Consider the following 22,223-nt stretch of genomic DNA (forward strand, 5'->3'; position numbering starts at 1 on the left):
CTTGAAGAATACGAAGAATACATAGAAATAGGCCTGCACCAGAATGATCTATAGCTTGTGGAGAAGGAAAGAGGGAGATGGTATTAAATGTGTAAAAAGGAATTAAATGTGTTGGGAGTTTTGTCTATAAATTAATACTTTATTAGCAATGATTATCCTCGCACTTGATATACCTCCCAATCACGTCTTTAAGCACTTCCTACGATTTACTGTAAAGTGTATTGTAGTTAAAGCGCTCCGAGACACTGCCCTCATGAAGGGAGCTATATAAATGCAAATTGTTGTTCTGTCAGTATTTATCGGTGAATGCACCTACTTCTCAATTACAAATAGTCCTTGCATTTGATGCAACGCCTACAAGCAAAATAATGCAAAGGATTTTAGCTGCGGATATTTTACATATGATCAAGGAAAGTTTATAGCTTGGAAGGAGGCATTTGCCCACAAACACAAATAGTCATACACTTTACAATATACCTAGTGAGCCACTTTGGGATGTTCTCCTGTCTCAAACTCCCCCATATATCACCTGTAATAACTCCCCTATTTATGCTATCTGCATTCCTTTCTTCAGAAGGTTCAATATTATATTTTCCTTAAGTATTTATCCAACTGCCTCTTAAATGCTGTTATGGATCGTGCTAGAAGGGAAATGTAATTCTTTAGGGATTGCAGTGGATGCCAAATACCCTTTTACTTGACGCGACAGTTAAAAGTTGCTGAAGTACAAAGTACAGTAGATGTAGAATGCTGCAATACGAGAAATTTATACCAGCTGCATTCACAAACTTAATTCATTGTTGAAGAAAATCCTATCGATTGATGGATTCAGCAATTCCTCGAATGGGCACAAATATTGCAGTGTATGAAAGAAGATGCAAGGCACGAGATTTGCAAGCACAGCCCAGAGAAGCAAATGTGCTGAGCTAAGCTTTTACTGTCAAAAGAACACACGGACAGAGACAATTTGCAAGATAGATTGCAAGTCTGATCAATGTCTGAAGTACAGAGGAGGAGGAGGAGCCAACCTACATTCCAGTTCAGAGCTCCTCGAGGAGAAGGGAAACTCTCAGTCAAAGATGACGGTAAGAGGCAGGCAAAGAAGATAGATGTGATCTCAGTGAAGAGCAGGCAGGTGAAGAGTTTAGTCATCTTACTTGAACCGCAAGCAGGTGGTCCATTTCCTCGGGTTGATCGCTGCCATAGAAACTGACCCCTCCGATTACCGAAATCGGCCTCCTTTTCCGGTTCCTGTGGCGCTGGACCACAGCGAATTTCCGCGGGTGTGAGTCCATAGAAGAGCCATCAACCGAGTCCCTGGCACCGGCTGAATCAGTTTTTTGAGGCTGAGAGGGTACCCCATCTTCAGGAATAGAAAACTTCCTGCTTGCCAGCTGCCCATAGTCTGACAGAGGCCTCTGCCGTTGCCTGGCTTTCCCGGAGCTCCATCGCCTCTCCACAGCCTTTTGGGCATCAACCTTCTCCTCCTCCTGCAAAGGTGATGCTTTCCTCCACTGATCTTCAGAAGAAACCTTTTAAATGTGAATACTGTGAGTACCATGAGTTCAACCATAAAAAGATAAGAATTATTGGACGAAAGAAGACCAAGGTCCATTTAGTTCGCCTTCCACCATCCCTGCAGTCGCATGCACATATCATGTCCCAAACTATCTACTGTATCCCACAATATTATTCTCTAAAAGAAATCTATCTAATTTGCTTTTGAAAGAATTAATACTGTTTGCTTCTACTGTCTCCCATCGGGAGTCTGTTTCATACATTTACTGCTCGCTCACTGAAATAGCGTTTCTGCAGATTTGTTTTGAATTTATCCCCTTCAATCGCAGGCCATGTCCTCTGATTCTACTGTTCTGGACAAGATAAAACAGCTTATAATGGTCTACATTATCCAGTCCCTTTAGAATCTTAAAGACTGCAATCTAACTTACAGTATATCTTTACATTACACTTAATTAGAAGGCTGGTGCTCTGGAATTTCTCCTACTCTTAACCTTAAAACCAGTTAATACTAAAATTTTGGAAAATTCTTGAATTCCTAAATGCCTTAATTTGGAAACTGGTTTTCCACAGTTCCCAGTGATCCAAGAAGGGATGGCTTCCATGTTGGGGCTAAATCTAAAAGTTTTCCAAAATTCCACACAATCTTACCTTTTTTTAAAAAATACAAAATAGTCTTTAAGGCTAAGGCTATGAGAAATTTTGAGGTTTTAGGTCATCGACAGATCAAACCAATAAGAGTAAACGATAAACTCAAATATTCTTTCTGTCACGATAAGTCACAAGAGGTATGGACAGACTCGGACAAATTTCCCCGAAAACAGGAGATTCTTATTGACATCACATAACTTGGCATCACCGTGAGGTGAATGAGGTCTCAATCAACCCTTTATACTACTTCCCAATACTCAGTTAGGTAAAAATTACATCTGAGTCTAAATTTACTCCACCAACGTAACATTTCACAGCATCCAGTATTTGTCAATTTTTTAAAGCCAGTCTTTAATTTTGAAGCCGTGTTTTTCTGTGAGTTTTTTTTCAAGTACTACAGAAAACAGGCTGAAAAGTTAAAACAGAATTCAATAATTTGTCAGGTGCTGCACACTCTGAAATGCTCCGTGAATGCAATAGAGGTGGAATTTCACCCAGGTGGTACTTCTATCCATTGATCAGTCCATTTTATTTCCCTGCGAGCAGACAAAAATTCCGTCAGTCTGATGCTGCCAAATAGATTCAACACCAGTGATCACATTTAAGCTGTGTGTATGTGTACCCTACATATTTGGCAATGAAGCTCCACTTGCTCAGTCCTCCCTGGTTCACTGAAAGCTCTCATGCAAATCTACTGAACTGTGCTCAACTTTGACAGCACAATTTTTTAATGCTATTATCATGGTTGATCGCATGACTAGCTCCTTCGTTGCAAAAATACATTACAAACTAATACCCAATGTACACAAACTAGGCTGCCCATATGCAGAATATCAAATGCAGTGTTTCTTTTTCCCCAGCTGATTCTATGTGATGTGGAGAGGAACATGTAAACCAGGCTTAGCCTTAAAATTTGGAACAAGACAGTTAGAATTGAGATCAGGAAGCGTTGCTTCAGGACAGAGAGTTGTAAAGATGTGTAATGCTGTGCCACAGAAAGTTGTTGGAAATGGAATCATAGGAATGTTTCAAAGAAAAATAGACAGCTACTCACTTGGGTTTTAGAAGTACAAAGGTGTAAGGCAAACAGGTGGAGCATTAGGATTAAAAGATTTGCACCTAATAAATGGTTTTCCTATGTCCCTAACTTGGATTGAGTTACGATGGTATCCCATGAATCAGCGGGTAAATACACTCTTCTGTAAATCTATTGAACTGGACACAACTTTGAACAAACAATTCTTTTAATGTTATAGAAGAGTTGATCGCATGACTAGCTTCTTCTTCAACAACAACAAATTACATTTGTATAGTGCCTTTCACGTCGGGAAGACATTCCAAGGATGTCCTTCATGACATTACTAGTGAAGCTTTATGCCCAATCATTGTACCAAAGTTGTGGGCATATGGTTTCACACATATGGCAATTTGTTCGACCACAGTTTTTGACAATGTTATACACGGTGTTATAACCTGTTATAACACGGTAGTTGGGGTGCGATCCATAACATCCCAAACTACGCTATAATGAGGCAAGATTGCTAAACAGCATTTTGCATTCACTGCTTCTAAGGATTCATAGAATCATAGAATCTTACAGCACAGAAGGAGGCCAATCGAGCCACAGTGTTTGTGCCGGCTCTTTGAAAGAGCTATCCAACGAGTCCCACTCCCCCCCCATTTTGACCCTGTAGCCCTGCAAATTTTTCCTTTTCAAGTATCTATTCAATTCCCTTTTGAAAGCTACTATCAAATCTGCTTCCATCACCTTTTCAGACAGATTATTATTATTCCCAATTTTGTTTGTTTCAGTGCAAACAGCCTCATATCCTCCAGTCTTTCCTCATTAGTAAAGTCTCTCATCCCTGATATCATCCTAGTGAATCTCTCCTCTGTACCAGCTCCAAGAATGATTAGCAGCAGTGAACATCACTAAAAGGATGGCGATTTTCACCCCATTAACTTTAGTTTTTCAATAGCATTCTTTATATTCTACAACAGCAAACTTGCATTTATATAGTGACTCCACACAGGGCAGCGTCTCAGAGCACTTAACAATGGCGGAGCCTGACACCAAGCCGGGGGGTGGGGGGGGTGGGGGAGAGAGGAGGTGGCCATAAGCACGTTCGAAGAGGATGGGTCGGGTCTTGAAAAAGAGAGGGGGCAAGGCGGAGGGACTGAGGGAGAGTGTTCCTGAGTTTCGGGGCATAGTGGCAGAAAGCGCAACATCTGATGGTGGGGCAGAGGGTGTGAGGGACGAGCAGGAGGCCAGTGCCAGCCGAGCAGAAGCGCCAGGTGGTGGATTGGGAAGTAAGGAGGTCGAAGAGGTAGGAAGGGATTTGAACATGAGTGTGAGGATCTTGAAGTCGAATTATAGATTAGAAACACAAACCTTTATATTTGATATAAAGTCTTTCAACTCAGGGTGACATCTCAAAGTACTTCAGAGGATTTACTGTGAATTTCTCATTCTAACAAAGCACAATAATAATCCTAATAATAATGCATTTGATATTGCACCTTATCACATCTTCGAGTAGTCTCAAAACGCTTCACAGAATATATTGTAAAATGAATTGACTGTATATTTTGTGGGCGAAATACGGCAGCCAATTGCGCACAGCAGTGTCCCACAAACAGTCTTGGATTGAGTGACCAAATTATTATTATTATTTTTCTTTGAAAGGATGATGACCCCCGGAAAAGCAATCCACCAATCGACTAATAACCGGGTTCCTCCTGACTGCTTGATAAACAGAGGTGTGTGGAGTAAGGAAATTTGCCCAACATTTCACCCTGCCTGGGAATCTAAGCCAAGTCTTCTTGCTTGCGAAGCAAGTGCTCTAACCACTAAGCTACAGGACTCCACACAAACAATAAATGTCAAGTGTCCTGCAGACCACTTGTCAACCGGCTCCCCAGCGAACCCTGTGCTTAAATTAAATGGATTTGGACAGCACATTTTAAAGAAGTTTCTCCCAATGTACTCACCAACAATTCCCTCAATAAAATCAGTCATTCACTTCATGGCTGTTTGTGGGACATTGCTATATGTAAATTGGCTAATTCATTCACCTACAGAATATACAGTCACTCCACTTTACAGTCTATCCTGCAAAGCAATTTGAGATGTCCTCCCGATGTGAAAGGCGCTATGCCAAATGTAAGTATTTTTTAAATAAATTGATTTCTTTCAATACACTGTACAAACAGTAACTGACCATTACAACAACAACTTGCTTTTATCTAGCGCCCTTCACACGGGGTACCAGCCTGGAGTGCTTGACAGTGGCGGAGTCTGACACCGAGCCAGGAGAGAGGGAGGAGGATGACCATGAGCACTATCAAAAAGGAAGGTCTTTAGGCTGGGAGGGAGAGGGCAAGGCTGAGGGATTGAGGGAGAGATAGCAAATACACACAGTAATAATGCACCAAATCCACCTATTCGCTGCAGCACCTACCTCATGGTCAGCCACAGTCAATGGTGGGGTCAGGCAGATACACTGAAATATCACGCAGCGTGTCTTGAGAACAGGCATTTATTCATTTAGTGCATTTCCATCCTGTTCTGAGAATTGGGCAGTCATCAGTTAGCCAGATCTGAATGCTCATGGCTCACGGGACCAATACCCACAACTGTGTGCTTTTACCTCTGCCGAGATCCAACGCGTTTAGAGTAAGACAGATGCAGTACAAAGATGCAGTGAAAGTTCTCATCAATTGCACGCTGTGCCCATTGAAACACAATTTCACAACCACAAGGATTAGGCTGTAGCTCATTCTACTTGGTGTGGAGTCAGGGCCTGCTGTGGAAACACAGATCTATGTAGCATGCCCGCCCAGTCTGTTTCTCAACCCAATGAAACAACTTCTAAATTTAGTGGAGGCTATAAATTTGTATTGATCTTAGCTACGTGGACCATATTACCTTCTGCAGATGCAGCAATAAGATCGAACAAAGACAAAGTCTCAGCCACTACCGTTGGGAGCAAGTGAAGAAAGATTCTTTATGAAAATAGTGAGTTGGTGTTAAGAAAATTTGGACCCTATTAAACACGTTTGGTTTAATCCATAACAAGATTAAACCCGAATTACAACTGGCCGAGTTATAAAAGTGGTTACAACCAGCGTTTCCAAGTCAACAGGTCACTGCTGAAGTCACTTCCAGCATGGACTGACCAGTTTCCTGCTTTTGGGATAAGAAAACCGGATTGTCAATGGTGACGACTCTCATGAGCAAGGTGGAGTGTGCAACCTTCCCAAAGGGGCATGTCTGTTTACCTAATCCCAGAGAGTTTAGGCCCAGGTTGGGAAGAGCAAAGCTTGAGGACCTCAGAGTCCACTCATGGAGACATTTTACACCATAGAAACAAACCATTCAGTCTCTTCTGTTTGTGCTGTGTTAGCTTCCCCACTCGAGCTAGCTGCAATAATCATCGCACATCTGATAAACATCAGGAGGATTTCTCAAAGCACTTCACAGGGTTTACTCTAAAGTGTTGTTTATTTTGTAGGTAAATGTGGCAGCCAATTTGAGCGCAGCAATGAATTGCAAACACCCATGAAGTGAACAACCAATTTTATCTGGAATATTGTTGGTCAGGACACTGGGACAAACTCCCTTCTCTTTTCAAATAGTGGTATAGGATAATCCCTAATCCCGGAACTTTAACCCAAAACCCTTAATATAAATTTTCCTGAAGTATGTGGAGTCCTGTAGCTCAGTAGTTTGGGCACTCGCCTCGTAAGTGAGAGACCTGGGTTCGATTCCCAGCAGGTTGAAATTTTGGACAAGTTTTCTTACTCTATATGCCTCTGTTTACCTAGCAGTAAGTCGATTGGTGGATCACTTTACCAGGGGTAATCATTCCTTCAAATAATAATAATAATAAATTGGTCACTCAATCCATGACTGTTTGTTTGACATTGCTGTGCGCAATTGGCTGCCGCGTTTCGTCCACAAAATATACAGTCAATTCACTTTACAGTATATTCTGTGAAGTGCTTTGATACATCTCGAAGACATGATGTGACACTATATCAAATGCAAGGATTATTATTATCCAATTCCCTTTTAAATGCTCTTCTGGACCTGGCTTCCTTCACCAGCCATTTGTACTGAGGTGTTTTACATTCTGTGCTGTGAAATGAGTTTTAAAAAAATCATCTCATCTTCCAGTGATAAACCTCCTTTATATCCTTTTTTACAATAATAATAATAATAATAATCCTTGCATTTGATATAGCGCTTTTCACGTCGGGAGGATGTCCCAAAGCGCTTCACAGAACACACTGTAAAGTGAATTGACTGTATATTTGTGGGCGAACGCGGCAGCCAATAGCGCACAGCAATGTCCCACAAACAGTCGTAGATTGAAAATGACCAATTTATTATTGTTTTTGGTTTTGGAGGGATTATTATTAGGCTCTGTGTGGAGTAAGGAGACTTGCCCAAGGTTTCACCCTGTCTGGAATTGAACTCAGGTCTCTCGCTTGCAAAGCGAGTGCTCTAACCACTGAGCTACAGGACTTTTCACTGTAGATAGCACAAGTATAGAAACTAGCACCAGCACTAGCACCCAAAAGCCGCTGAAACCCTAGTCCATGCCTTTGTCACCTCTCGGCTGGACTACTCTAACTCCCTCCTCGCCGGTCTCCCATCCACTACCATCCATAAAATCCAAATCATTCAAAACTCTGCCGCCCGCATTCTCACCCGCACGAAACTCCGCTCCCCGATTACCCCAGTCCTTGCCAGACTGCACTGGCTGCCTATCCCAGAGAAGATCGATTTCAAGATCCTCACCCTTGTATTCAAGTCCCTGCACTCCCTGCGCCCCCCTACCTCTCTGACCTCCTCTCCCCTCAAAACAGTACCGTTGCCTTTGTTCCTCTGGGTTTGGCCTCCTCCTCGTCCCCGCTCCACCCTCGGCGGCCGTGCCTTGAGCCATTATGCCCCGAGGCTCTGGAACTCCCTTCCTCACTCCCTTCGTCTCGCTCCCTCCCTTCCCATTTTCAGATCTCTGCTGAAGACCTTTCTTTTTGACCGCACCTTTGGTCACCTTCCTCCCCCTGGCTCGGGATCCGTTACTTTGAAGCGCTCTGAGACACCGTCCGGCGTGGAGGGCCCTATATATATCCAAGTTGTCATTGTTGTAGCACTGACATGATGGGCTGAATAACTTCAGTCTATAATTCCTAAATCCCACCTAGTCCTAGGCTGCTAAGACTGTTCTGTCTTAAAATATTAAGATGGTGTAGAATTCTGGCAAATTCTTAGCTTCAGTCTTGACTTGTAAACCAATTTGTTCCAAGAACTGTAGCAAACTAGCTTTCAAATTAATGAAGACTGAATTCCCCATGGAATAATAACACTAACAATAATCCTTACATTTTATCACGTCATTGAGGACTCAAAGCGCTTCACAGAATATACTGTAAAGTGAATTGACTTTATATTTTGTGGGTAAAACAATACTTTGTGATAGGCACTATATAAATGTAAATTTATATTGTATTAACTTCAAGACATTTCCACAATTCTGTGCAATCCTATAGTTTAAGATATAAATGAACTGGGAGGGGGAGGGGGCTATAGGACTAGACCGAATATCGGGCCTTCTGACTCTTCAGAGGGAGAATTTTTGCAACAGTAATGACTTGCTTTGGGTCACGTCAAACGTGCTGTAAACCGGAGACGTGACTTTTATTCAAAACTTGAGAGCCTCAGTCCTTTCAGTGACCTGTTCTGCTCGAATAACTGATGGCATCTCACTTACCACAGTGTGCTCTAGAAGGGTTGTACTGTTGCCTAAGTGGCAATAAAATTTTAATGTATAGGAATAACGGCACAAGAAACTAGAATAATTTTTTTTTAAAAAGCATGTGCATATGCTGCTAAGCTTGGGCCACACGGTCAGGACCACTGTGTTGTGAAATGGAGGTAGAGTGGTTCCTTTCACCTTCGGTGGAAAAGATAATGGGATTGAAAAATAACATGAGATACAAGGTGCTACACATCGAGCTACGAATAGTAAACCTGTGGAACAGGCTCCCTAAATTGACGGTTGAAGCAGGAAGCGTTGATTCTTTCAAACACAGATTAGATGATTTTCTTTTAGGAAATAACATTATGGGATATAATGTATAGGTAGTTGCAAAAATTCTCACTGTGACCGCCAGGAAGGTGGAAGGCGAACTAAATAGACCTTGCTTTTTTGTTTAGCATTTCTTATGTTCTTATATACTTGAGGCAGCACTGATGAACCAAACCAAACTTCGGCCTAATTGATCTCATCCTTACAGAATACCCAACCTATCACCTGCCCATCACACTATCAATCTATTTCGTAAAGGCATCCAGTGACATGGCTTCAAACACCCTTCTCAAAAACCTATTCAGGCCATTAATTACCTTCTGGGTAAAGAAATGCTTCCTGGTGTCTGTTCTGAAATTGATCTTCGCAGCTCTAAACCCATGTCCTGTCGTTTTGTCTCAGTGCCTCTGAAAACCTGTTCTGAATCTACTTTCTCAATTCCATCTAAAATCTTATATACCTTTAAGATTCCTTCTGAGACATCCATTTTCAAGACTAAGGAACCCCAGCTTGTCAAATCGTTGCTCTTAGCTCATTCCTCTAACACTGGGTATCATCTTTGTTGCTTTCCTCTGCACTGCCTCTAGGGCCTGAGCCTGCCAGTGTTTACAAACTGTTTTAGTTGGTTAGACTCCAGAAGTACTCCAATGCACATTCTGGGGTCCCTAAACGTTGGCACTTGCCACCTTGAGACAAAACTCTTTGGCGACCTTCTGTGGTGAGGCCATGGAGAGATTTGAAGGTGAGAATGAGGATTTTGAACTTGATCTGATGGGTTGGGAAGTGAATAGAGCCAAACAACGATGGGATGATAGGGTCATGGAGCCTGGTGCAGGAGAGGACACAAGGTCTGTAGCTTGTGTAGGGAAGTGCTGGGGAGTGGACAAGATGAGGGACTATGGGTTGCAATCCTGGGAATTCCGATCCCATATGTAAATGTTGCTCCTGAAATCCCAGTATTTTTCAAAAAGAATCATCGGATTTCACAATTATATTAAAAATATAAAATATAGCAGCAAAGTTGTTTGTCTGTCCGTTGCTGAGTTGTTCATCTGTTTAGCTATCAGTGTTTGATCTTTCACTTTGTCAGTCCCTCTCCTGTATGTCACTGACTCTCTTTCTCTCCCGCTTCCCTATGCCAAAGACCCTTGTCCAGTTTCTCTGTGAATGTTTGCCTATCTCTGTATGCATCTCACTCTCTCCATCCCCCTCTGTGCCACTAATTCTTTTTCAGTCCTTCTGTGTTATGTCTCTATTTTCTCTCTGTGTTGTACAGAGTGTTTTTTCTCGGTACCTGTTTGTGTTACTGACTTGTTTCTGTCACTCTTTCTGTCAGGTCGCTCTGTTACTGAGGTAGGCAGGGAGGGAGGTGAGTCAGTGATTGTGCAGAGCTGACTCTATTGCCGAGTTCCCGGCATTTTTCTAAGGTAAGATTTAGCACCTCAGGATCCCAGGGTTTGGGGCATTAAAATCCCCAAACAATGGGATTCAAAAGAAAAATTGCAATCCTTATGAGGGACGTCTAGCAAGCTTGAACCACCAGTAATGTTCATTAACGTGCTGCTCTAACTCACATTTTACCTCAATCGCATTAAATGTATTACGAAATGCCATAAATGTTACCTCTATAATCATCTAACATTACTCAACACACCCCAAGTACTGGAGGAGTTAATTAGTTAAGGTTTAACTTTGAAACAGTCTCATAAATAAATAAACTTTAGATATATTAATTGCTGCCAGCCACTTGCATGCCACCGAGGTTCAGGAGATTTGAGTACTCCTACTTCCTATGGTTACTAGAGACCTGCCTGTGTTTACCAGAATATTTACTGCAATGGCATCACAATGTCACACTGGAACTCAATGGGTACAGCAATAATGAAACAATTTGCTTCCTGGCACTGAGTTTGGATAACTTCAGACAGTTAAATTAGCTCTTATTCTAGCCTTTCAACCTGAAAGCGTACTGAGCATTCAACCACTGAGAGATGATGTAGGTCATTTTCCCCTCAGTGAAAGCCTAAAAAATCTGTACAACTCCCAGGCTATAGTATTCCAGGTCACTGCTGCTGACACAGCTTCACTCCCCAAGGGCAAAGCTGAGTGGTTTGATCGCTGAAAGACCTTTAGAGGCTTTTGAAAAACACACAGTGCTGGAGCCGTGAGCCTCTTGAGCCACGCGCTCATTTTCTGGGGTTTTTGTTTTTCTCCTTTACGTGCCCAGTAAACAAATTTGAAAAGCATAAAGCATATTTACTTTTTTACAATTTAATCTCGGAAAGAGCAGAGCAGGAGCATCGTGACGCCATCAAACAATTAGCAGACATTAGCTGTTGCACATAGCAGAAGTTTGTGTTGCATTTTCCCTTTTGACCAATAGCAAAGTTGCTTAATAATTATTATTGTTAATAATCCTGGCCTCCAATACTGTTAGATGGGTAACAAAAATCACAAATATAAAGTAGGATCATTGAAATTTACAGCACAGGAAGAGGCCATTCTGTCCATCACGCCTGTGCTGGCTCTCTGAAAGAACTACCCGTTTAGTCCCACTGCCCTGTCTTTTCCCCTAACCCTTTAAATGCAATTACATCACACCCTCAACAGTGATCTGCTTTCAGTTTGTCAATTTTATTCATTATGATATGTGCATTAAGTTGCATGTGCCATGATACACCTCTGACCTTTTGGCAGATTCTCAATGACATTTTGTGTGTGAGCAAGTCTTGACGTCATTGCAGTGGTTACACAACAATACCATTAGTTATGTAAACCTCCCATTCCAAGAGAAATAAATGCAGCAACACAAATCACATGGAACTCACTGTGTGATAAAAGTAAGCAACAATCTCGAATCTGAGAAATAATAATAATCCTTGCATTTGATTAGCACCTTTCATTTCAGGAACAGGTCTCAAAGCTCTTCACAAGATTTATTGTAAAGTGTATTGACTGTGTACTTTGTAGGAAACGTGGCAGCCAATTTGTGCTCAGCAATGATCCACAAACAGCCATGTAGTGAATGAACAATTTTATTTGGGGATTGTTGGCCAGGACACCTAATGAAATATCATTAATACTCCTTTAATATCAAATGCAAGGATTACTATTTAAAGTCACCGGCATGACAAATTCACCGTCACTCACTCACAACATAAAGAGTTAAACAGAGTTGACCCAATTGTATAGGAACAGTTCACATTCTAACCTTTACACCTGACCATAAGCTCTTCAAGGCTGGGGCAGAACAGTGAACTGACTCCCTGTCCACAGTATCAGTCAAGGACAAAGTAATCCATTCTCATCAGCTGAAACATCATATTGAGCTGCCAGCAGTTTCAAGCCACTACATTAACTTTTGCTGTACCCCTGGTTGGGACATACTCTGAGGCAGGAGATATTATATAAAGCCACTTTTATATTGCAGTTCCTGGAGCTGAAAATACCGAACTGGAGACAAATAATGTCACACCTGAATCTGCCTCTGCTGTTACATTATAATAATAGTAACCCTTGCATTTGGTATTTAGCCTTTGAGGTCCGCTGGACATCTCAAAGCACTTTACAGGATTCACTATAAAGTGTATTTTTGGAGGAGAACACTACAGCCAACCGCACAACAAAACTATTTTTTTAAAAACTAAAGGGAAGGGATATGGGGATACGGCAGGCAAATGGAATTAGGTTAGAAGATCAGCCATGATCTTATTAAATGGCAGGGCAGGCTCGAGGGGCCTACTCCTGCTCCTGTTTCTTACGTTCTTACATTCTTATGTAACAATAGTTTTATCTGGTGCCAGGATCGCGGGAGAGACTCCCTTTTCTTTGAGTAGAGTCATCGGATCTTTAAAGTCCGTCTGACCAGGCAGATGAGACCTCAGTTTAATGTCTCATCTGAAGGATAGCATCTTCCACAAAGTAGCACACGCCAGCACTGCATTGGAATGTTTTGCCCACAAAATATGCATTCAATTCACTTTGCAGTATATTCTGTGAAGCATTTTGAGGCGTCGCAACAATGTGATAAGGCGCTAAATCAAATGCAAGGATTATTATTATGACATGAGGCTTGAACCCCAAGAGAGTGCCACTGACTGACCCAGTTGAATAGCTCATTTGGAGAATCAGATTGCTGTAAACTTTGATGATTCTACATCACTAATATAAATAAAAATATAAACACATAAAAAGCAATTTCATGCTTATAATCCTTGCATTTGAAATAGCACTTTATCATTCCATTGAAACATCTCAAAGTGCTTCACAAGAGTTCCTTTCCTGTAGGTATAGCCACTGTAATTTGTAGTAGGGCTGAAACAGATGACACAGCAATGATAATGGCAGTGTCTGGAACAGGCCTCCTTACTGGACTTGAAGGTTACCATCAGATATGCAATTTAGTGGATTTTCTTTGTTAGGCATTACAGTCTAATGGAATCCCCTGTATGCCAGGCAGACTTTGTTTCAAATCCGAGATTATGGCCGATTTACAGGAAATTCCCTGGAAAAATAATAATCCGTGCATTTAATCCTTAAGCTTTATCATGTCTTCAAGGTCTCAAAGCGCTTCACAGAATATTCTGTAAAGTGAATTGACTTTATATTTTGTGGGGCGAAACGCAGGAGCCAATATCGCACAGCAGTGTCCCACAAACTGTACTGGATTGAATGACTAAATTATTATTAATTTTTAAATTATTACTTTTTTTGGAGGGATTATTAACCCCCTTTAAAACAAGGTTATAGAGCACCTTCACTGGCAGCCGTGCAGTAGTTACACTGCTAGAGAGCTTTTTGGCCGCCAAACGTCACTGTAGTTTAAAAGGAACTTTTCTGTAGTGCCTCACTGACAACAGTATGAGGCAGTGTTTGCACAGCAAACAAAATCCGGTTTATTCTGCAGAAATGACTGAACCAAAATTCACCAGCAGATGGCAAAAGAAATTCAGGTTTCTGAAGGCTTTCCTATAGTCCTCCTTTAGGTTTTCCCTTCCCAGCTCCTCTTAAACAGGTTAGTGCAGATAGATTAGGGGAAGGGGAGGTGGGAAGCTGAGCCCCCTCTAGTCCAAACCACACGTGACCCATGACAGCTCCTCGAACAATACAGAGCTCCCTCAACGCTGTACCAGAGTGTCAGTTTAGACTATGTGAGTTCAAGTCCCAACGTTGGGCTTGAACCCATAACCTTCTGATTCAGAGGGAAAAGTGCTACTAACTGAGCCAGGTTAACACCCGTTTGATAAAACCGATCTAGAAAAAAGTAAAACAATGGAGGTGGGTGGGGAACAATGCGGGATGTGAATGAGAACTTGTGTTATTTGAGCATCTTTGACGTCGAAATGTCTCCATGCGATTCAAAATAACTGCTGTCACCACAAATTATTATTTATTGGCACTAACCACGTCAGCCATTTTGCTCACAGCAATCAAGTGAATGACCAATGTATGTGGAGGATTAATGGCCAGAAACAAAACTGCCTTCCCTTCTTGAATCATGTCATGGAAAGGTGTTTGTGTGGCTCTCTTGTTTCACTGTCAGAATCAGAATGTTATGAGGTCAAGCCCTACACATCTACATCTGGAATGCATTACCTGAAAGGCTGGTGGAAGCAGATTCAATAATAGCTTTCAAAAGGGAATTTGATAGGTACAAGAAAAATTTGCAGGGCTATGGGGTAAGAGCGGGGAGTGGGACTAGAACAACACTTAACAACTTGCTTATATAGAACTCCTCACACAGGGAAGTGTCCCAGAGTGTTTGATAGTGGCGGAGCACAATGCCGAGTCGGTGGGAGGTGACCGTAGGCGTGGTTGAAAAGGAAAGTCTTCAGGCGCGACCTGAAGATGGAGAAAGAACGGGCAAGGCGGAGGGATAGAGGAAGAGCGTTTCAGAGTTTCAGGGCGTCGTGGCTAAAAGCGAGGCCACCAATGGTTGGACGGAGAGCACGAGGGACATCCAGGAGCTGGAGCCAGTCGAGCGGAGGCAGTGGGTTGTGGGGTAAGCAGGTTGGAGTGGTAGGAAGATGCCAGGGCATGAAGGGTTATGAAAACAAGTGTGAGGATCTAGAAATTGATCCGTCCAGCGATAGGGAGTCAGTGAAGCCTGGCTAGAACTGGTGTGATGGGGGAATGGAGTTTAGTACGAGTGAGTAAGTGGGCAGCAAGAGTTTTGGATCAGTTGGATCCTGTGCTTGGTAGAGCTGGGGAGACCAGCCAAGAGGGCATTTGAAAAGTCGAGTCAGGAGGTAACAAACGCATGGACGAATGTTTCGGCTGCGTCTGGAGTGAGGTACGGTCAGAGGTGGGCAATGTGAAAGAGGTAGAGGAAGGTGGTCATGGTCAGGGTTCTGATGTGGGGAAGGACTAGTTGGTTGCTCTTTCAAAAAGAAATAATAATAATTCTGGCATATGATATAACTTATCGAAGTGTCTTAATGCATTTCACAGGATTTTCCTGGGAGTGTGGTGACTGTATATTTCATAATCGAATTACTGCCGAGACTGCCAAGCAGGCCAGGTCTGCTAAGTTAATAATTGTTATTATGCTACATAGTATTAAACAGATGATGCTGAGTTTTCTTTCAGAGAATAAATCTCAGCTCAGCTGAAATTCATGGAGTTAGAAATGATTTTGGTGTGTGTTTTCAGGAAGTATTTGTGTTAACAAATGGTGAGATCTACCTAAAACCACACAGGTCTCAGGGATTTGAGACAGATCATTCGATGCACAAACCTTGCTGTGAGTGGTTCACAGTTACATCATATAAGTACAGTGCCCAGTCAGTTATATAAATATCTTAATTGCTCCATCGTGTAGAGGGATGCACCCACATTGATCTGTTATCCAAATGAACATTCCTGCTTTGATGGCCTTGTGCTACAATGTTCTCTTGGTTGAGAAACCAATAGAAAAACAGCTTGACTCAGTTTGAAGCACTCGCCCTCTGGTCAGAGGGTTGTAGGTTTAAGCCCCAAATTGTAATTTTAAGCTTACAGTTTACCTAAAGGTGAGGGCAGTACTGTGTTGTCAGAGGTGTTGTCTTTCAAAACAATACAATTTTACGTTTATAGTACCTTTCACATTGGGAGGACGTCGCAAGGCGTTGGATAATCCAAGGTTTGCCACAAGCTGGATGTGATATAGTGTCAAAGTGTCTCAAAGTGCTTCACAGGTAATTGCTGTAAAGTGCAGGTAACATGTATTTGTAGACAAGCACAGCGGTCAGTTAGTGAACAGCAATATTTCATTAACAGACCTGAAGTGAATGATTAGGTAGAGGCCAAGGTAGTGGGAGAGATGGTCGAAAGAGCAATCAAATAAGAAGGTTTTCAGACAGAACTTGAAGGAGGCAAATGAAGGGGTGGGTCAAAGGGACTCCAGGATGGAATGCCACAGAGTGGGGCAGATGAGATGGGGGTATCATCAGGTGCACTATTTGAAAAGAGAAGGGAGTTTTTTTCCCTGCGAGCTGGTCTACAGTCCTCCAGATTAAATAAGCAATTGCCTGTGAAGTGTGTTTTGAGACCTTTTGACACTATATCAAAAAGAAGGATCATTATGAAACAAAGAAACTGCAGACAGAAACACATTAAAAAGGAAGCCTAGTGCAAGGAAGGCAGCATCAGTCCATTTTGAATGCGTAATTGTGAGCAAGTCACTAGATATGGGCAGGTCCTACACCACAAATTAACCTGCTTAATAACAAAGCTCTATTGTAGTATCGAAGAAACAAGACTCCAAGGATGTATTGAACACCCCTAACTGACCCGAAGTATTGTGCAGTGTTAATAAGTAAAATGTACAGTCATGACCTGATTATGACAGAACATTGCTCTTTCAACTATTGTTTAACCTACTGTAGCGCAGGATGCCACACTTCAATAAATTGCAACTTCCAGATTCAATCCATGTTGAAACATCAATGCTGTCGTACAGAAGCACCACTGCTATAAATACTGTACATCTGCCAAAATAATTCACTTTACGATTGCCATCCATAATTCTATACCAGTCATTAGTTTAATAAACACATCTCTGAGAAGAGTGGTTCACAAGATCACAGGAGATGTTTGGCTTAAGAAAGCACTTTGGCACCTTTGATCTCATCCTCGTGGTATAACAATCCTCCGGGTTTCCATCACAGCACCAACAATTTCTTAAAATGATTTTGGTGTCTTAACCTCAGCCACCCTTAGTCATGACACATTCTAGCTGTCGACCGTCCTCCATGTAAATAATTGTTTCCTGGTGTCTATCCTAAAATTGCCTTTGCAACACTACTTACACCTGTTACCTCTCGTCTTGGTGTATCTCACAAGATTGGCTTGGATGAAGAAGTCCCTTCGGCCCATTCGATCTAATCTCTACCAACCCTACTGTCCTCCCATCACAGCATCAAGCGGTTTTATAAATGTAAAATATGTAACATAAAAATATAAGTAAGTGTCCTGGCCTCAACCACCCTTCTTGACAATCTATTGCAGTTGTTAATTTCTCTCTGGATAAAGAAAACCTTCCTGGTGACCAATAGTACAGGATTGTTCTAGGTTTACTTTTCTAAGCCATTAAGTACCTTATATTATCTCTAGGATCTTGATGTCACAGTGACCAAGCCTGTACACTGGCTGCAGAGCCCTTCTGATGACAGCACAGCCATCCTGGCTCATCAACAGGACTTGGAAGGACAGACCAATCACTGGAAGTAGGGACTGTTCCCATTCAGCTCTCCTTAACCATACAAGCCAAAGCGAGTAGGGTAGTCTTAGCTGAACAAGCAGCAGGAAAGTTTGCCAGACAGCGATATCAATGGCAAGTTATGTGGTTTTAGCTGGTTAGACTCCAGCAGTATCCACAAAGCATACTTTGGGCTCCCCAAGCCTTGGTTCTTGCCAATCTGCACCTAATACAGTCTGAAATTAGGTAAACAGGATGCATCGCTCCAGGAAGAGTGTGCATTCCATTGCAATAAACACTTCAGGAATTTCCACGTGTTGGTGGAATGCATGGAACTCTGTTTGGTTTGGATGCTCAAAGCATGGTGATGGGTTTCTGCATGTGTCAAAAAAAAAAGTACAATATATCGCACAATATCTGTCATTTTTTTGTGTGCAAAATTTGGAGAAGAGATACAGAAGAAAATTATTGGGAAAAGGATGCCCTTCTACATTAAAAAAAGTGCCCCCAGGAAAAAAAAAGCCTTGTGTATATTTTGGGTAGGGAATTCCGTGTAAGTCACAGTGAGGCTTTAGCTCTGAGGAGACAACAACAAATTACATTTCTTATAGAGCCTTTCACATCGGGAGAATGTCCCAAAATGCTGGATACTCCAAGATGTGCCCCTAGCTGGGGGTTGCGATCAGGAGATTGGAGGACAGGGAGGGAACCTTGGGACAGAACTCTCTCGTGAGGCATGAAGTGCAGGAGATTTCCTCTTTCAACCCCATTCTGAAGTATGTTTGCAAGTAACTTTCTCCGAGTGCATGCATTCTGTATACAGTGTAACCTGTGGACCACTGGCTGGCGGGTTGGTGAGAGAGAAGGAGACAAAGCAAATTAAAAGTTTTAAAAATCAGCAGAGAAATGCCTTCAATCCTACCTCCTCCTTTTTCTCCTCCATGCCACAAGCGCTGGTGTTCAGACTCAGCTGGGAATGGCTGCTTATCCCACTGTCCTCATTGCCATCGTCGCAATAGACAGTCTGCACTAGATCTTGAAACAACACAGGGCTTTTCCCGGGCTTCGAGGTGCCGCCTTCGGCCCGTCCATCGCTGTCCATGGAGCTGAGCGACAAGTTGCTATGGCGGTTCGGACAATGGAAAGTGATATTGTGCTTGACCTTTTCGATACTGGGACTCTGGGGCTTGGGAGCGGTGGGCCGTGCTGGAGTACCGGGCTGTTCAGTGTCGAACGTAAAGCAGTTCGTATTTTTTAGTTCACCTGGGCTCGGGGAGAAGACTTCATTGGAAGAGGGGCTGAGCGGGGAGCAGGCAAATGGACTGTGTGGGGTCCCAAGGCTCAAGTTCAAACAGGGGGAGGCCCTGCTGGCTTTCAGCTCCGGTGAGGAAACCGACCTCTCGATCTGCACCGAAGCACTCCGAGCATCGGCCTGGCTGGGGAGCGTGGGGGTGGGGGCAGGCGAGGAAGGGGGCTGGTCCCTGCTTCTCGAGGCGGACCTGCGACTCTCGCTCTCCGAGGTGCTGGAAACCCTGCGGGAGTAATCGTCGTGCAGCCTGCTGCTGGGCCGAGCCACGCTCCTCGCCCCCGTTGGCCCCCGCGTCGGACTCTCCCGCCTCCTTGTGACGTCCGCCACATTGCTCACCAGTTTTAACACTCGGTCAAAGTCCCGGGCCCTGATAGGGCTCTTCCACCGCTTGGATCTCCTGGCCCCGTTGGCAGTGAGCTTGTCAGAATCTGCCGAGGACGTGCTCACAGTCCGCTGCAGCCTCTCACTCTCGTTGGCCACTTTCAACTCCAACAGGTTGGAGGTCGATTTCCTCTTAAACGAGCTCTTCTTGAAGAAGCTCAGATTGTCGGTGCTCTTGCTCTTCCTGTAAATAACCTTGTGGTTCTCCCGGTCCGTGTCCGGCGCCTCGTGGTCATTCGGCTCCCGGTGGTCCCCGGGGGGTGGGGACGTGGGGCAGTCCTCGCGGATGGGGGGCTTGCTGTGGTCCAGCAGGTTGATCCGCCCCACACCGTACGCCCGCCGGATGCTGCGGGACCGGTGGGTGTGACGCAGGAAGGTTTCATCTGCGTCTTCGTCATCTGAGCCCTCGGAGGCAAAGTCCTCCGCTGAGCTGTGAGCAGCGTCCTGCGCCATGCCTGAGGGAGGGCACCTCTCCTGCCCCTGCAACACATGTCCGTTTTGCATGTGCTTCTGCGCACCATTCGCTAAACCGTCCCCGTTTATAAAGTCTGCGTCCTCTCGGGCTTGGATGCCCTGAAACACCGAAGATTTCAGCTTCTTGAAGGAGCCCATTTTCCTTAAGGAGGACAAGCTATTCCAGCTGGGAGTGCTTCCCATCAGCACCATGGAGCGGGGTCTGCCGTCCGAGCCGGGCCTGACTTCTGAGCCACAACCGCTCCGCTTTTTAGGCGTGGAGAAGAAACGTAGGATTTTGGATGGGTTCTGCCTCTCCTCCAACTCCATTCCCTGCCCGTCGCCATTGCTGTGATCACAAAAAACGTTCTCTACCTTCTGACAAAAAGAATTGCGGAACATCCCGGGATCGACATTATCTTCTGGTAACGAGGGATCAACATCCCCATTCGCACATCCATTGTGGAGGGATTTCATGTTGCCATCCCCGTAAGTGTCAAAAAGTTCAAAGCTACTGATCCACTCGATGCTGCTGCTTTCATCGACAGACTCCACCTCGGCTTGACCTCCTTTCCTATCGTTCGCACAAGTACTGTGGGAGGTCAGTACTTCGCTGGACTGGACTACCTACACAGAGGAGAGAGAGAGAGACAGAGCACTTCAGTAAACCTCTTCATACATTCACTCACAAAGGAGAGGCATTGCTTTAGCTGTCAGCCTGGTTCAGTTGATAGCCCTCTCGTCTCTTAGTCATAAGTGTAGGGAACACAGAAACAGGAGGAGGTCGTTCAGCCCTTCGAGCCTGTTCCGCCATTTAATTAGATCATGGCTGATCTGTACCTTAACTAATCCCTTCAATTCCAATTTCCCGCTTTCTCCCCAGATCCCTTAATACCCTGACCTACCAGGGATATTGGGGATGGCTACAGATATTGCGCAATCAAAAAGAAAACATTTTCTCTATTTCTTCTTCAGTTCCAGGTAATCACCCTCCACAATGCTGTCCGGCGTTTTATTCCTTGAAGCTCTTTGCTTTCAAATACAACTCATTTCATTCCCAAGCACCTCCCTATCACTGTGATCTTCTCTATTTTTTTGCTCAGCCGGATTTCTGACACATGTGTGCTGGGCTGTGCATGTTCAGAACTGTGTAATCGGTTGTAATCGCTTTCCCACCGCTTGTCCAGCTCAGACCACCATTAAGGCTCTGGCTTGCAGGATTAACAGAAACTGAGTGGGATGGTTCTATGCCCCCCGTGACTGCTCTGCCCTTCCAAGTCAAGCCAATGAGCCAGTCTGGTTGTGCTGTAATCAGCAGTGCCCTGGAGTACTGCGGACCCGCCTGGCTCGGGAATCGGACGACCGAGACCGTCACAGAGGGCTGGCTCGGTTCCAACATTCCACTGCCTTCAACAATTTCAAGAGGTTACCCTACATGAAGAGTGGTATATGGGTTTAAATTTGCCCACCAAACACAGTCACAGCACTTAACAGTATATCCTGTGAGATGCTTTGGGGACGTCCACTCAACGTGAAAGGCACTGTACCAAATGCAAGGATTATTATTATTATAAGTTGTTGTTAGAGCAGCAGAGTACACAGGCTGATTCTCACTTCTCGCTCTTCATCTCATTGCAGTGACTAAAGCCAGTCAGGAAACTAGGTGTCTTATTCGACCCTCAACTGTCTTTTCTTCCCCTCATCCAAGCCATGACCCGCTCTGCCTTCCCTCACCTCCGAAACATCGCCTGACTCCGCCACTACCTCACCCCTCAGGCCGCTGAAACTCTTGTTCATGCTTTCATCACCTCCAGGTTCGACTATGCAAACACCCTGCTTGTCGGCCTTCCCAACTCCTCCCTCCACAGGCTACAGATGATCCAGAACTCTGCAGCCCGTGTCCTCTCCCGCACTCCCATTTCCCCCATTCTCACCTGACTCCATTGGCTCCCTGTCCTTCAGAGGATCCAGTTGAAGATCCTGGTCCTCACCTACAAAGCCCTCCATGGCAGGAGAACCTGCAGCCACTCTGCCCCCAACCTCTGGAATTCCATCCCCGAATCACTCTGCCTCGACCCCTCCTTAGCCTCCTTCAAGTCCTGCCCCCCACTTCCCTGAACAGCCCAGCACATTCAGG

At 44.0% G+C, this 22,223-nt stretch overlaps 1 protein-coding gene across 3 annotated transcripts in view; it reads right to left on the reverse strand.

The window, feature by feature from the left end:
* Positions 1-22,223, reverse strand: part of LOC103183267 (spermatogenesis-associated protein 13) — an 83,946-nt gene that overhangs the window by 31,458 nt on the left and 30,265 nt on the right. For 2 of the 3 annotated variants that reach the window (XM_042333910.1, XM_007900640.2), the window contains exons 2-3: positions 18,866-20,713; positions 1,158-1,532 (exon numbers count right to left, since the gene is read on the reverse strand). In XM_042333910.1, the coding sequence (XP_042189844.1) occupies positions 1,158-1,532; positions 18,866-20,563 (2,073 nt within the window). In that variant the 5' untranslated portion in view covers positions 20,564-20,713. Of the gene's footprint in view, positions 1-1,157; positions 1,533-18,865; positions 20,714-22,223 lie in introns of those variants that run through there. The other variant, XM_007900642.2, reaches the window with a different exon arrangement.

This window comes from Callorhinchus milii, unplaced genomic scaffold, assembly GCF_018977255.1.
Source record: "Callorhinchus milii isolate IMCB2004 unplaced genomic scaffold, IMCB_Cmil_1.0 Scaffold4, whole genome shotgun sequence".
Taxonomy (NCBI): domain Eukaryota; kingdom Metazoa; phylum Chordata; class Chondrichthyes; order Chimaeriformes; family Callorhinchidae; genus Callorhinchus; species Callorhinchus milii.